The 15,352-nt window shown below is 51.7% G+C and overlaps 1 protein-coding gene across 2 annotated transcripts; it reads right to left on the reverse strand.

Annotated features, from left to right (window-relative positions):
- Positions 1-3,364: 3,364 nt before the first annotated feature.
- On the reverse strand, positions 3,365-14,754 carry Twf2 (twinfilin actin binding protein 2). Of its 2 annotated transcripts, none has more exons than XM_029554507.1 (9): positions 14,589-14,754; positions 10,835-10,912; positions 6,904-7,151; positions 6,447-6,542; positions 5,748-5,852; positions 5,515-5,640; positions 4,552-4,702; positions 4,291-4,412; positions 3,365-3,942 (listed from the first exon to the last, which is right to left on the reverse strand). In XM_029554507.1, exons 1-9 carry the CDS (start codon positions 14,611-14,613, stop codon positions 3,775-3,777), a joined length of 1,119 nt encoding a protein of 372 aa, XP_029410367.1. In that variant the 5' UTR covers positions 14,614-14,754; the 3' UTR covers positions 3,365-3,774. The 2 variants fall into 2 exon arrangements, with proteins under 2 accessions (XP_029410367.1, XP_008848153.1); XM_008849931.3 differs by having other exon boundaries at positions 6,904-7,082; positions 14,589-14,752.
- Between the last annotated feature and the right edge of the window lie 598 nt (positions 14,755-15,352).

Consider the following 15,352-nt stretch of genomic DNA (forward strand, 5'->3'; position numbering starts at 1 on the left):
TCCCAGCACTGGGGAGACTGAATGAAGCAGGAGGATTTTAAGCTCAAGGCCAGCAGCCTAGGCAACATAGCAAGACACACCCCCAATAAAAAAAAACATGGGGCTGGAGAGATGGCTCAGTGGTTAAGAACACTGGTTGTTCTTGCAGAAGACTGGTGTTCGAATCCCAGCACCCACATGGCAGCTAACAACTGTCTGTAACTCCAGTCCTAGGGAATCCAACAGCCTCTTCTGTCCTCCGTGGGCATTGCACACATGGGTGCACTTACCTACATGCAGGCCATACATGCATACACATAAAATAAAAATAAATAAAATTTTAAAAAACATAAAAATAAACAAACAAACCTTCCAGAACCAGGTAGGACCATGAGTTTGAGACCTGGCTTGGTTACATAGTGAGATCCTGTCTCAGAAAAATGAAAACTTAAAATAAATAAGCCTGCTAGCTCAGGTCTGGCTCTCTTGAGCCCTGTTGTTTGGTGTTTTTCTTTTTGCATAATGTTTTTTTTTATCTGATAATACAATGTTGCACCAACTCCTTATGTTTTATTTCATAGTCTTTTTTTTTTTTTTTTTTCGGGCTTTTTGAGACAGGGTCTCCCTATAGCCCCAGCTGTTCTGGAACTCACTATGTAGACCAGGCTGGCCTTGAACTCACAGAGATCCGCCTGCCTCTGCCTCCTGAGTGCTGGGATTAAAGGCGTGTGCCACCACACCCGGCTTGAATAGTCTTTTTTTTAAAAAAAGATTTATTTTTATTTTATGTGTATGAATGATTTGTCTACATGCATGTTAAGTGCACCCATGCATGCAATGTCCACAGAGGCCAGAAGAGGGTGTTGGAGCCCCTGGAACTGGAGTTACAGATGGTTGTTAGCTACCATGTAGGTGCTGGGAACTGAACTTGGGTTCGCTGTAAGAGCAGCCAGTGCTCTTAACCACTGAGCCATCTCTCTAGCCCCTATATTGTATATTGTCTTATTCTCTGTGCTGGATAGCTTTAGTGTCAACTTGACACACCTGGGTTGGGGGAGCCTCAACTGGGGAATTGCCTCCATTGGACTGGCCTGTAACCATGTCTGTGGGGCATCTTCTTGATTGTTGAGTGCTGTGGGAGGGCCCAGCCCACTGTGGGTGGTGCCACCCCTGGGCAGGTGGGCCTGTGTTGCATAAGAAAGCAGGCTGAGCAGGGGCCAGGGGAGCAAGCCAGTAAGCAGGGTTCCTCCATGGCCTGTGCTCCAGCTCCTGTTTCCAGGTTCCTGCCCTGAGTTCTTACCTTGGGCTCCCAGATGAACTGCGACCTGGGAGATACAAGACAAATAAACCCTTTCCTCCCCAAGTTGTTATTGGTCAGAGTATTTTGTCACAGCAATGAAGAAACGAACTAGAATATTCTCCTTTTGGAATGTTGGCTTCTTGAGGACAAGAACCTTCATCTGTATCTGCAGCACTGCTCAAGATTTGCTGAAGCTAGCCCCCTACCTCCACACCCCAGCATTCAGATGGGAGTATTTAGGGTATCTTTGGGTGATGGTTGAATGAATGAATGAATGAAATTTCTTCTGAGGGGACCAGAGTTACCCACTCGCCTCCTAAGTCCTCCCATACCCTCTTTCAGGTGGCTGTCATGGCAAGCAGGTTCCAAGGTGCCAGTCATCCAGCTGGCTCAGCAGCTTGGGGGCACTGGTATTATTCTGCCTGCCTGAGAATCAGTATTTGGGATAAGAGGAACAAGTTTCTTTTTGAGTCCTTGCAAGGGTCCTAACACCTTGAGCCAGAAGAAAGGACAGTGCCTATTCAGCAGCTCAACAGGTCTGTACCCTCCTCTCCTGGGACAAGAGGTGCTTCTTTGCAGAGGAACAGACTAGACCCTTGGCTTCTAGCCTGACTCCTACTCCAGGTTCATGCTGAACACCAAACTTGGACACTTTCTCAGAAACCCTGGTTGGGACCAAGGAGTCAGCTGTCTACTTCCAGTCACCACCCTGCTTCCCTTGGGGTCAGGAAAGCAGGCCTAGAGAGGTACAGATGTGGTCCCCACTCACAGGTACACAGGCACATGGTCAAGGACAAACAAGACTGGCGATACCAAGCCACATGTCCCCAGAACATCCACCATGGCCTCAGTGCCACAGAAACCTAGCTAGAAGAGTCCTTACCGGTATGGTAGGCTCAACAATGCCTTTCTAGAGATCTGTATTCTAATTCCCTAAATCCTAGATTATTGTCAGGGGAAGGGGTACAGGAAGCTGGGAGGGTGAAGGTAAACACAAGCATTCCCTATAAAGTGGAGGCAGGGGATAGGGACGTAGTTCACTTAGTACAGTGCTTGCCTAGCATGTACAAAGCCCTGACTTTGATCCCTAACACTCGATAAACAGGCATGGTAATACATGCCCATAATCCTAGACTTGGGAAGTGAAAGCAGGAGGTTCAGGATATCCTCAGCTCCATAGCCAATCTGGGGCCAGCCAGGGCTACATGAGACTTTGTCTCAAATAACTAACCAACCAAATGGAGACAAAGCCAGGTATAGTAATGCACACTGGTAATGCCAACACTCAGGAGGCTGAGGCAGGATTGCCTTGAGTTCAAGTCTGGCCACAGTTACATAGTAAGACCCTATCTCAAAACAAAACACTAAAATAAGAAAAAGATGGGAAGATCTGACTGCAGATTGAGGTTCAAAGGGGCAAGAACATGGCTAACATGCCCAGGAACCAGCTCTGAGTGCACCATGATGTTAGCTCTGTGTGGCCTCCAGCTTGTCTGTGTGTTTTAAGATTTATTCATTTTTATGTGTACGAGTGTTTTGCCTGCATGCAGATGTGTCATGTGCATGCAGTACAGAGGTAAAAGAAGGAGATCCCTGGAACTGGAGTTACACCATGGTTGCAACCCACCATGTGAACACCATGTGAACACTGGGAACCAAACCCCAGGTTCCTCTGTAAGAGCAGCCAGCACAACAGCACCCCTCTCCTCTTTGTTTTGTTTTTGAAACAGGGTTTCACTATATTGCTCAGGCTGGCCTCAGAGTAAAGTTCTTTTAAGCCACTAAGGGAGATCTGGGAAACACCTAAATCTCCATAACCTAATGGAGGTGTGCTGGCCTCATGGGTACAGCTCCTGCCCACCCCAGGATCTTGGCAGGACCTGTGCCCTCACACACACACACACACACACACACACACACACACACACAGCATCTCCCACATACCTTGGGCCATGAGTGCTAGGGATCCACCTAAGCAGACCTCCTGAGTGCTGGCATTACCAGCATGCATTACTATACCTGAGCTGGGAGATAGATGACAACTATGCAAACAAGACTGCCCAATTCCCAAGGCCAGGCTCAAAATTGATTTAAAAATATTTTATTCTTTAGAAAATACAGCATTCAACCATCCTGTCCTGCCCTAGCTCCAACTGTTCCCACCCTCTATGGCTTCTGGGCTGGGCTGAGACCATAGCCTCAGATCCCCTGGAGGGTAGGATCATGCCAGGTCCCCTACCCAGACCCTTTGAGCCAGCCAGGAATGGTCTCCAGCCACCCTGTGCACACAGATGAGAGGCAGGGACAGCAACAGGGAAGGGTCACAAAGTACCAGTCCAGTGGCCCTTGGAAGCAACAGGTGTGTTCAGCCACCAGCCCTCCTGTCCCTCAGGAATCAATTCCTTAGAGCCCAGGCTGGGAAGGAAGGAGGTGCAGGAACAGTAGGGCAGCAACCCCACAGTCCACACGCCTGGCTCTGGTCCCAGTCCAGATACCTAGCTGTCATCCCCATTCTCTCCAGGGCCCCGGATGAGGCGCTTGTGGCCCCGCTTGCCCCCAGGGCCCTTGGGCTTGGCGAAGGCCTGCTTGAAGGCATGCTGCTTGGGGTGCACCTCGTCATAGAGGAACTCAGCTGTCAACTCTCCTCCATCACCAATCTCAATCTGCATGGGGCAAAACAGAGGTCAACACCATGGTGAGAGTCCAACACACACTACTCTTGGTAAACCCCACTCCTGGAGTACCCCTGCAATTTGTCTTCCTTCAGATCACCACAGGACATTACAATGTAGGGTCTGCTACCCTGCTTGCCTGGATCTCCTCCTCCCAGCTCCCCCACACCCAGAGAAAGGAGGTGACATGGAAGCCAGGGCTTGTGTGTATCTTGGATTGCCCTGGGCCTTAGGTTTCCCTCCTGTCCAATATGACAGCAACAAGTCCTGCAATGACAAGACTCCAATGCCCCATATGGGAGGGTGGGTAATAGGGCCCTGGAGACAGGCTACTAGTACCTTCTTGGCAATCTCTAGCTGGAAGTCCTGCTCTACGGAGTCGAGGAGGCGGCTCTTGCAGCTGGAGTAGAGCATGCGTTCTTTGATGCTACACTTGTACCCGGGCATGGAGTAGATAAACACTGTGGGGGTGGGGGTGGGGTTAAGTCCACGTGGGTTGGGGTACCTGCAGACCACCACCCCCATAGCGGGCCCACCCTGCAAAGGGTCACTGCTGCACCTGCCCAGCACAGAACTGGGGTCCTTGTCATAGCTACTCACCCACAGACTCAAGAGGGTCACCCTCGTGGGTGTGCTTGTACAGGAAAAAGTGATAGCGGGCAGCATCTCGAGGTACCCGTGAGGGCAGCTGGGCCACATCCGTGGGCTCTGTGTGTACCAGCTCGATGGTCTCCCGTTCCAAATCCAGTTTCTGGAGAGGGGCAGGGGAGATGTGAGGGTACCGTTGTACTCAACAGAAAGTAGGACAGATGGGCAGGCAGAAGTTTTTGTGATCCCCCTCCTGGGGTCTTTCCCAAGATCATCTCTCTTTAGTCTAAAGAGAGCCAGTAGGCCTGGTCCCAACTATGCCCCTTTGAAGATTCTGTTAGAAAAGGCACTCCCACCAAGGCCAGTATATGGGGGTAGTGTGGAGGGTCTTGACCTCAGTGAAGCACTGCCATAGGACCAACCCACCCTGAGGGAAAGCCCTAGAATGTGCTTGGGAAAGGGGTGTCAACAGAGCTCTCTGACAGGACAAGGGTCAGGAATGAGGAGCCAGTGTGAACCTATGGGTGGCTATATGTGAGGGCTGACCGAGCTATGTGCTCCCAGGGGTACTTGCTGTGGGTAGAACTGGAGAGCAGGGAAAGGAGGGGAGAACAGCAAGTTGTTCTTTTTAAAATTTTGTGACAGGGGGGTTTTACATAGCCTAGATTGGCCCTGAACTCATGAGCTATGTAGCCAAGGATGACCTAGAGCTTCTGATCTTCCAGCCTCCGCCTCCCAGGCTGCCATACCCAATTTTATGTGGTGCTGGGGATGGAAGCCAGAGCCTCATGCATGTTAAGCAAACGCTCTGCTAATTGAGTCACATCGATAGTGTGAGAACATTCTGTTTTATGGGCACATGGATTAGCTGAACAGCACGGGACAGGGGTGCTGTGCCCATTCGCACACATGTATGAGTAAGAACAGGAGAAGCCAATGGTGCCTGGCCTATATGTGCTGGTTGTGTGTACCCACCAGCTGGATGTAGTTGATCATTTTCTGCTTGAGCTGCTGGAGAGCTCGCTGAGCCTCAGGCTGCAGGGGGAAGGCAAGGCCCTGCAGGGTCTGGTGCTTGCTCTCCACGCTGATCTCTGTCTTCACCTGGGGGGGTGTAGGGGAGGGCAATGATGAGGGAATCCCTTACCCAGTCCAAGCTGCAGCTTGCCAACTAGCAGGGGCTCCTGGCATATACTGCCCTGGATACCTACCTCATTGATTCGGATCTCCTGTAGCTCTCTCTCAGCTGAGGTCAGCGGGGCAGGTGCAGCACAGGACGACAGGTGCTTCTGGTACCCAGCCAAGGAGAGGTCATCCTGGGGGGAAAGACTTAGAGATGTAGATGGGCACCTCAGGCAGGCAGGGAAAAACCCACTGTGATTATCAGTTTGTGCCTCTTGGACTCCCAGTTTCCCAATTTCTTTTTGAGACAGGATCTCAGCACAGAAAACTGGCCTCAAACTCACACATCACCAAGGATGACTTTGAAATTCTGTTTTTTTGTTTTTGAGACAGGATCTCTTTGCAGCCCCAGCTGGCCTGGAACTCACTATGTAGACCAGGCTGGCCTTGATCTCAGATATCAGCCTTCCTCTGCCTCCTGAGTGCTGGGATTAAAAGCATGCGCCACCTCACTGGGCCTCAACCTTGTATTTCTGATCCTCCTGCCTCCACCTCATGAGTGCTGGGGTTACAGGTGTGCACCACCACATTCAGCTTATGTGATTCTGGGAACTGAACTCAAGGCTTTGTGCATGTTAGGCAAGCACTGTTATCAACTAAGGCACATCTCCTGCCCTCCTGTTTTACCCTGAGCTTGTCACTGACTTGCTCTGTGACCTCCACACAATGCTCACCCTCTGTGGGTCAGTGTACCTAGCCCTACCGTGCATCCTGGCCTTAACAGCTACCTTTACTGTCCCGAAGAGCTCGTCCTTGATGTGGCCACCCCCAAACTCCTTCTTCACTGTGGCTCGTGTGGCTGCGTACAGCATCTTCAGCCGTACCTGAGGAGGGGACAATGTGTGAGACCCTCCCTGGACACAGCTGCCTCTCCAGAAGCAGAGAGGAGACAACGAATCGGGCCATTTATTTGCACCTACACACCCAGCAGGGGGCGCAACCAAAAGATGATGATGAATAACGCAGATTCCACCAGCAGGGGGAGCCCCCACCCAGCTCAAACAGCCTCCAGGAGCCAAACTAATACGGAAAAAAGGTTCTACAGGGAGCACAGGCTCCAAGCAAGATTTGGGGCAGAGCCTGATAGTCCCTCCCTTGGCTTCTTTGAGCTAGATTCTCGTATCTGCCCCTCCCATTCTCCCACTAGGTCTGAGCAGGGTGCTGGCCGGGGACCCAAGGACTCACTGGGGAATTATCAGGTGACCAGGCAAGGAAGAGCCATTCAAAGCCCTGAGCATTCTGGGAGTCAAGACGGAAGAGGAGGTAGCAGGGTTGCTGGGCATCCAGCAGCTGCAGCACAGTCCTGTCGTAGTCCTGGTCCCAGCGACCCACTGGCTCCTGTGAGGCACCCAGCACGAGCTGCTCTGGGGGCAGAGGCCGGGTGAGCCGAAGTAGCACATCCCACAGACAAATGCTCACGTGCTGTGCACACACTGTTCACTCAACACAATTACACAAAGGTATGTAGTTGGGTACCCACTGCCAGCAACAACGCAGCCCCCTCGCAACACCCACACACTGGGTGCTCACTGTGTGGTTCACTGTAATCTCAGCTGTGTTCTTGCTCCCCAACTCCCTCAGCCCCTGGCTCCACCATGCCCCTCATGGGACAGTGTGCTAGAGGAGATGCTTTTACCCCCAGCTGCAAACCAATCAATAGCCGCTAATACTTGTTTTTTGAGGCAGGATTTCACTATATAGCCCAGGCTGGCCTTGAACTCATGATCCTCCTGCATCAGCATCCTGAGTGCTGGGATTATAGACATGTACCACCATGCCTAGCTTGTGTTTGTTTGTCTGCTTACTTGTTTTTTGAGATAGGGTTTCAAGTAGCCCAGGCAGGCTTTAAACTTATTACATGGCCAAGGATGATCTTGAACTTCTGAGCTTCCTGTCTCCACCTCCCGGGTGCTAGGATTACAGACATGAACCATGAATTCCAGTTTACATGTTGCTGGGGATCAAACCCAGGGCTTTGTGCATACTAGGCAAGCACTCTACCAAAAGAGCTACATCCCCAGACCCTGTGGTTATTTTTGATACAAGGTCTTGCTATATGGCACAGGCTGGCCTTGGACCCCAATCTTCCTGCCTTAGCCTTCCAAGCAGGGGGTGTGCAAAAAGGCCTGGCTAAGAGTTAACTTCTTATTTATTAGTGGTGTGTGTGTGTGTGTGTGTGTGTGTGTGTGTGTAGAGAAGGGATCATGTGCCACAGTGTATGTGTGGAAGTCAAGAGGACAACTTCAGGAGTTGGTTCACTTTGGGGTCTAGGGATTAAACTCAGGTTATCAGGCTTGTATAGCAAGTGCTTTCACCCACTGAGCCATCTTGCTGGGCTGCTTGGACCTCACAGATCTGCTACGTCTCACAGGTACTCAGTGGCCAAATGAGTTACCCAGCTACAGCTTTGGGCTGAGACCTTGGCTGGACACTACATATGTACTTGATGCACACAGTTTAACCCAGAGAACTGGGTAACATGGCAGTCTTAGCCGGCCACAGGGTGCCAGTACCTCACCAGGCCCTTTTAATGGGGCAAACGTAGTAGGCCATCAGTCCAGCCAGAAGAGGTTTGGGGAGAGGACCTGGCACTGTCAATATTCTAAACTTTGTTATTCATATTGTTGGGGTTTTTGTTGTTGTTGTTGTTTTGAGACAGCCCTGGCTGGCCGGGAACTCTCTATGTAGACCAGGCTGGCCTTGAACTCATAGGGACCTGCCTATCTCTGTCTCCCCAGTACTGGGATTAAAGGTATATGCCACCACCTGGCTGCTTTCTTTCTTTTGTGTGTGTGTGTGTGTGTGTGTGTGTGTGTGTGTGTGTGTGCCTCGTTCTAGCCAAGGCTGACCTGGAATTGGCTATATAGCCCAGGATAGCCTGAAACCCAGGCTTCTCCTGCCTTTACCACTTGAGTGCTGGGATTACAGGTGTTTGCTCCCATGTCTGGCTACTGTTCACATTTATTGTTAAACCAGGATTGGGGAGCTGGTGAGATGGCTCAGAGCATAAAGTACTTGCTGCTAAACCCAGTAATCTAAATTCAATCCCAGGGACCCATATGGTAGAAGTTGTCATCCTTCACTCTCCACATGCACACATGCTTTTGGGCACGCAAGTGTAGACACACACACACACGCGCGCACACACACATGCACAAGTGTGCACGCATGTGCGTTAAATGTAAGATAAAAAAATTAAGCCAGGCCGTGTGTGGTGGCTCATGCCTTTAGTCCCAGCATTTGGGAGGCAGAGGCAGGTGGATCTCTGTGCGTTCAAGGCTATCCTGGTCTACGTAGTGAGTTCCAGGACAGTTCTAGCTACAGGGAGACCTTGTTTCAAAAAGACAAAAAAAAATTGTTATTATTATTATTATTTTTTTTGGAGTAAAGGCATGCACCACAATGCCTGGCTACCAGGATTACCAGGATGTTTTTTAAAATTGTACTGAGACCAAGTCTCTTATAGCCCAGGCTAGCCTCCAACTCACTGTGTAGCTAAAAATGACCTTGAACTCTTGATCCTCCTGCCTGCACTTCCCAAGTGCTGGGATTACAGGCTTCGTTTTTGTATTTATTTTTATCTTTGGAGACAAGTTCTTACTACATAGTCTAGGCTGGCTTCGAGCTCAAGTTCCTTCCTCCTGCCTCAGCTTTCCTAAGTGCTGGGATTACAGGCAAGTGCTAGGATTACAAGCATATACCACCATGCTAAAAATGACCTTGAACTCCTGATCCTCCTGCCTGCACTTCCCAAGTGCTGGGATTACATGCTTCGTTTTTGTATTTATTTTTATCTTTGGAGACAAGTTCTTACTACACAGTCTAGGCTGGCTTCGAGCTCAAGTTCCTTCCTCCTGCCTCAGCTTTCCTAAGTGCTGGGATTACAGGCAAGTGCTAGGATTACAAGCATATACCACCATGCCAGGCTACACCAGAAATTTTACACAAGAAGTATAATGCATAGCTTCTGCAGAAAAATCAGGATCTCTAATCATACTCAGCTAGAACGTGGACCCCACTCTCACCCCTCGGGGCATTCCCAGGTACCCTGATACTTGGAATGCAGAATTTAGATTAGAGCCCACCGGGAGAGTCCTTCTGTTTACAGGGACCATCTATAAGGTTTCAGGGATGTCTTACTGAGAAGGCAACAGGCAGGGCTGAGGATGGGGGCCAATGAGTACAACCAACCAGTGAGTGGGAAGCCCAAGGAAGCCTTCAGTGCTAACCACGAGGATCCCTACCTAGTCTCTGAGGCCATCTGGATCCAGTGTAGCTGTGGCCCTAAAGCCTGGGGTGAACTCTGGGTCTGGCAGCCCCTACTAAAGTGAACGGGACACTAGGCTTATTCAGGGACCCCCTGCCAAAGGACCCACGACAGCAGTCTACTGAAAAGCTGGAAGGACTCCTGGGAGGACCTGGCCCACCCCTACTTCCAGAGTCTATACCCCTCACTTACTGGGGCCGTTGCTTGGCACAGAAGAGAGAAGGACTCCTTTGCTCTCCACCTCACAGTCTAGCCTCAGTCAGATCCTCTGCCTCCTCAAATGCTCCCACTTCAGGTCTCAGCTCAAGCCCTAGACCCCCGGCACTGCCCTGTACGACCCCAGATCCCTAAAGTCATCTCAAGGCTGGGGTCACTCCATCCTACATTCATAATGAGCTGGACATAAGCTCCTTCTTCCCATTGTAGGGGCATCTACCACAGGAAGAGACTCTGAATCTTAGTCTCTCCATAGTCCACAACCAAGTCAGGCCCAGCCTGATCACACACACACACACGCGCACACACACACACACACACACACACACACACAGCTGAACTCACTTGGCCCTGGCCTCCTGCTTCCTCAGCCCAGCACCCTAACAAGGCCCATCTCAAGACCAACATAGTCTCGAGGTACTGAGGCAAGACCCCAGGACAGGGCTCTGCATAATAGTGTATTAACTACCTCTACCTCCAGTATTTCCATGAGGCTTTGTGAGTGATCTCATCCCCACTTTCAGAGAAACTAAGGTACTGAGGGGGCCAGAAGCCAACACCCACTCCCCTACCACCAGAAACAACTATGTCCAGTCGCAACCCCATGCCCCAGCCTGTAGGGGATATACTCACCGTCCTCAATGATGACTTTGATGAGCCGGATGGAGCCAGCCCGAGCCTTGGCAAAGAATTCCTTCAGTTCCTCTGTGGCTACAAGCACAAGAAACATGGTGGGGGTGGGGGTGAGCAGGCAAAGTGGACAGGGATGAGTCTGGGTCTGCTCTGTCCTGTGGGTCTGGTGGCCAGGTTGGGAAGTGGGTTAAATATGGTCCTCCCATGTGACTGGGAACCTGATATAGCCACTGGACACAAGCTCCCAAATTTAGCCAGCAGGAGTGACAAGCAGGTGGCCTGCTGTCTGGGATAGTGCTAGTGACAGGAGGGGCAGGCAGGAATGGGACAGCCCACTCACAGATGGAAGTGGTTGCAAGACAAGGCTAGAGTAAAGGGTACCCACTTGTTCCCTGGCCCCATGAGGGTCCAGCAGTAGACTGGTCTGAGATACTCCCAGCACTGTCATATATATAAAGAAAAAGACTAGAGCTGGAGAGATGGCTCAGCGGTTAAGAGTACCCACATGGTGGCTAACAACCATCCATAACTCCAGTTCCAAGAGATCCAATGCTTTCTTCTGACCTCCATGGGCATTACACAACACAGGTGTACTTACACACATGCAGGCAATACACTCATAAAATAAAAAGAATAGATAAAATATATATTAAAAAAAACTAATGTCTCCATGTGTGCTCACCATGATGTCCATCCTCAGAAGCATACATGCTGTACATGGCAACCCCCCTGAATCCATGTGCAAATGTGTGTAAAGCAGAGAGGAACATAGGCACAAACATACTTGTACATGACTACCTACTCAACAGGTTGACATAAGTGGGCACATTCATTTAGAGATTCACACACAGACACACAGATACAATCCCAGCTTGCTAACAAGCACACAGGCAAAGTGTAGCTATACCATGGGTACATGAAAGAAGATGGTCAAAATACACAGAGACACAATTATGCAGGACATAGGAACATACTCAGTCCCAGCCAGCCAGTCTGCCTCACAGAGGAGGCCCCAGGTCAACACAGCCTTGCCAAGGGACAACAAACCCTGAGCCCCCAGGCAGTAAGGAAGGCTTCTTAGAGGAGGAGTGTCTAGGAAGGAGACTCCATTTTGGATCATGGGTTCAGAGTTGGAAAGTGATCAATGACTAAGGACATAAATGCAAAGGTAAGGACCATAGTCAGAGCTAGAGAACCATGAGTCATCTCAGATCCACTAGTGGTGGTAGACAGGGAAAACAGTTTAAGTGGGGAAGGGACCTGCTTGGGTCTCTGGGTGAATGTGACCTTGGGACTGCCCAGGAGTCAATAGAATCCCAGCAGGGACACAGCTGGAGGACTGAGATCAGAGAATATTTATAGGGCCTAGCCTGAGCAGCTGATGGGTGGTTCAAGGGCGGGGTGGAGGGGCTTTAGGTAAACAGACTCTAGTTATGTCCTCAGGTGCCCCTCCTTCCAGCAGAGTAACCCTGTGCCTAAGCCTCTGGCTATGTACCACCTGAGATCACCGGGTGGCCAGGGGCCTAACCAAGCCAAGCAGGTCTTGGGGCACAGAAAAATATGGCAATATGGCTTGGTATTGTACACAAGGAGACATGGCCCCACAAGGCATGCAGAGCTTATAATCAACAGAATCCAAGCAGATCCCTGAAGCTTTAAGCCTGGTCTCTAGGGCCCCACCTCCCCTTTAGCTGTGTGACCTCTCACCTCTCTGAACCTCAAGCTCATCTATAAAATAGAGATACTACCTCAAACTCAAGGACTGTGGTAAGGAGTACATGTGAGAAATAATTTTTCTTACAGTAAGGATGACTGTGCTCCACTGCTCCTCCTACCTGCTCAGACCTTGGGAAGGAGGCCAACAAGTTCCCCAGAGGGAGAGGCTGACAAGCCCCTTCTAGTGTTACCAGAGCAAACTGACTAGCCAGTAGGGGAAGTGACATCCATTCCCACTCTACCCCAATACCTCCCCAGGCACCATCAATAATCTAGAGGCCAGGCCAGGGACACCTGAGCCTCTGTCATCAAAGATTCATGCTCCTCTCTCTCCACCTTACCCACCCTCCAACTCTAGCAAGGCTCAGGTTACAGTCCCTCTTGGGCCCCACTCTGAGGTCAGCAGGCCTACGTCTATGGTCAGGCCAAGCTGGCACCTGGTCCTCCAGGGTGGTCTCACCTGTCTTACCTCTTTAGAACCAAGACAGGAAAGGAGGTATCCATAGGCAAGAGGGCTAGAAAGTCCCCTAGGCAGGCCTGTCGCACTGCCTGGGAAATTAGAGGATAAGGCAGGGCCTGGGCTACAGGACCAGTCAGCAGGAGCAGAGAGGTGGTTAATTTCTCAGGGCCTCTTTTCACTTGGAGGCAGCAGCTCATCTCAGACAACGGGGAAGGAAGGGGGTAGGCCAGGCAGATTCCCCCTGGCAGTTCCCCACTTTGGGGCTGAGTCAGGAAGCTCTCCCCTCCATCTCCTACAGATGCTGGCCTACCTATGGGAGGCCAGCCCTCATCCAGACTCTTGTATGCTTAGGCCCAGCAGGGTAGGGCTGTAGGGTCAGGGAAAGCTTTTCAGGTCTATCCATCCACCAAGTGACCACAACCACAAGTGGGGATTCAGGCGGTCAGGCAGGTCGATGATAGTAACCCTGGGCAGGGGATCATGATGTGGTGACAGGAGTGGCCGATGGCCAAACCAACAAGCTGTCTGGGCAAGCAGCCTGGGCCTTCCCTGAGGGCAGGGAAGCAGCACTCCCCAGCCAGTAACAGATGGGGACACTGAGGCCAAGTAGGGCAGAGTATGTGCCTCCCAGTTTCCCTCTCAGTCTGTCCAAGGAGGAAACTGGGGCTCCTGAGGAGGGGTTGTGGTTGTGATGCTCTGAGCAGTAGGAGACTCCTGAAGATGAGGGTAGGGGTGGGATCTCCCCTACAAAGCCTGTATCTGGACCCTCTTCCCTGTTTCCAACCTGGAGTTAGGACTTTGTAACCCTGGCTGACTCAAGAGAACCCAGTGGAAAAAGAGAAGGGAGGTCAGAGGTCAAGGTCAGATGTTCATCTTTCCCCATTCTATTTAAGATGACCCTATCCCAGGTTTTCTACAGCCTAGCCTGTTGGGAGTGTGAGGGTCCTGAGGGGCAAAGGTGAGGACATTCTCCTCCCCCCTACACACATAAGCCCATAAAAATCATAAGACATTGTGTGCCTGCAGCCATGGTAACACATGCACACTGAGATACGTCTGAACTGGTCACACATGCAGACACCCATAGATGTGTGCAGGCTTCCACAAATGCCTAAGATGGTCTATGCTACCTACCATGTACAAAACAGTCACTAGTGCATGCATAGAAAGGAGTCTTGACAGGCACAACCAAATCGTATCCAGATGTGCATACACTGGACTGTACATCGAGGAAGCGTGCACATGCGCGTACACTTTTCCAGATGTGCACATCCTCGTACACCCCACCCCCAGAAAGGAAGAAAATACCCAAACGGGCATACACAGGCACATCCGCCGCGAGATGGGTCCATGGATACTTCCACCCTCGCTGTGGGCGTCCATTGGCACCCACCCCGGCTATGCACAGCAAGCCTGTACTCCTCCAGATGTGCCCACCCCCAAATCAGCGGCTGCAAAGGAGAACAGGAAGCTTCTCCCGAGGGTATGAGGAAGAGGAAGAGGAGGGGGAAGGGGCAGAAAGCAGAGAGGATGCCGCCGAGCCTCTGGGCCCCTTGCCCACGCTCCATTCGCCCTCACCGTGGATACCCGTCTGGTGCGCCATGGCTCGCCCGCGCCGTCGGAGCGCTCGGCTTGGCTCTGTCCGGGCTGGGCTCGGCTGGCCTGGACCAGGAGGAGGAGGATGTGGCACCGCCACCGAGCTTCGCGCAGCTTCCCGGGCGGTGCCGCAGGACCCGCCCCCAGCGAAGCCCCGCCCTCGGCGAGCCAAGCCGGCAGAGGCGGGCACTGAGACCGCGCGTGCGCACAGCAGACACCCGGGTCTGGATGAGTGGGTGTCGCCGCGTTCCGCACGCTACCGCCTCTGCAGGTTACCAGGGGCTGCGTGTGCCCGAGGGTTGGGTGGGCGTTCGCCTGTGGGCACTGATCCGGGAGGTCTGTGGGTGGATCCCTGCTTGGGCGTGGAGGGACTGTGCACCTGTTGCCCGGTCCGTTAGCGGGTAGGGGCCCCAACTAGACGTACCCCAATTTGTGACCATGAAGGAGATCTGAATGTGGACCGGCACGCGTGTGTGTGAATGTGAGGGATCCCTGCCCGGGGAGACGTTTCCTGAGCGCCTCTCGGGGGACACTGCGCGCGTGGGGGCAGTTGTGGTCCATACACCGTTCCTCCAGACGGGAGCCTAGACCATCTACCATCATCAGGTAAACGATGTCCAGCGACTACGAGGGGCCTATACGGAGGAGAGTCTGAGGGTGACCCAGCACAGCACAGGGAAGAGTCTTCGAAAAGGGAACTGCATGTGCAAAGGCCCCGAAGTTGAAGAACGGCCAGAACTTAGTCT

The sequence above is a fragment of the Nannospalax galili genome, unplaced genomic scaffold (genome assembly GCF_000622305.1).
Source record: "Nannospalax galili isolate Female #2095 unplaced genomic scaffold, S.galili_v1.0 scaffold851, whole genome shotgun sequence".
Classification (NCBI taxonomy): Eukaryota; Metazoa; Chordata; class Mammalia; order Rodentia; family Spalacidae; genus Nannospalax; species Nannospalax galili.

Excerpts from the sequence above, each read along its gene's own strand:
- Twf2 (XM_029554507.1), bottom strand. The coding sequence starts at position 14,613 with ATGGCGCACCAGACGGGTATCCACG. Across the intron at positions 5,853-6,446 it reads AGCTCTTCGGGACAGTAAAG|GATGACCTCTCCTTGGCTGG; the intron begins GTAGCTGTTAAG and ends CTTTCCCCCCAG. Across the intron at positions 3,943-4,290 it reads AGCTAGAGATTGCCAAGAAG|ATTGAGATTGGTGATGGAGG; the intron begins GTACTAGTAGCC and ends TGCCCCATGCAG.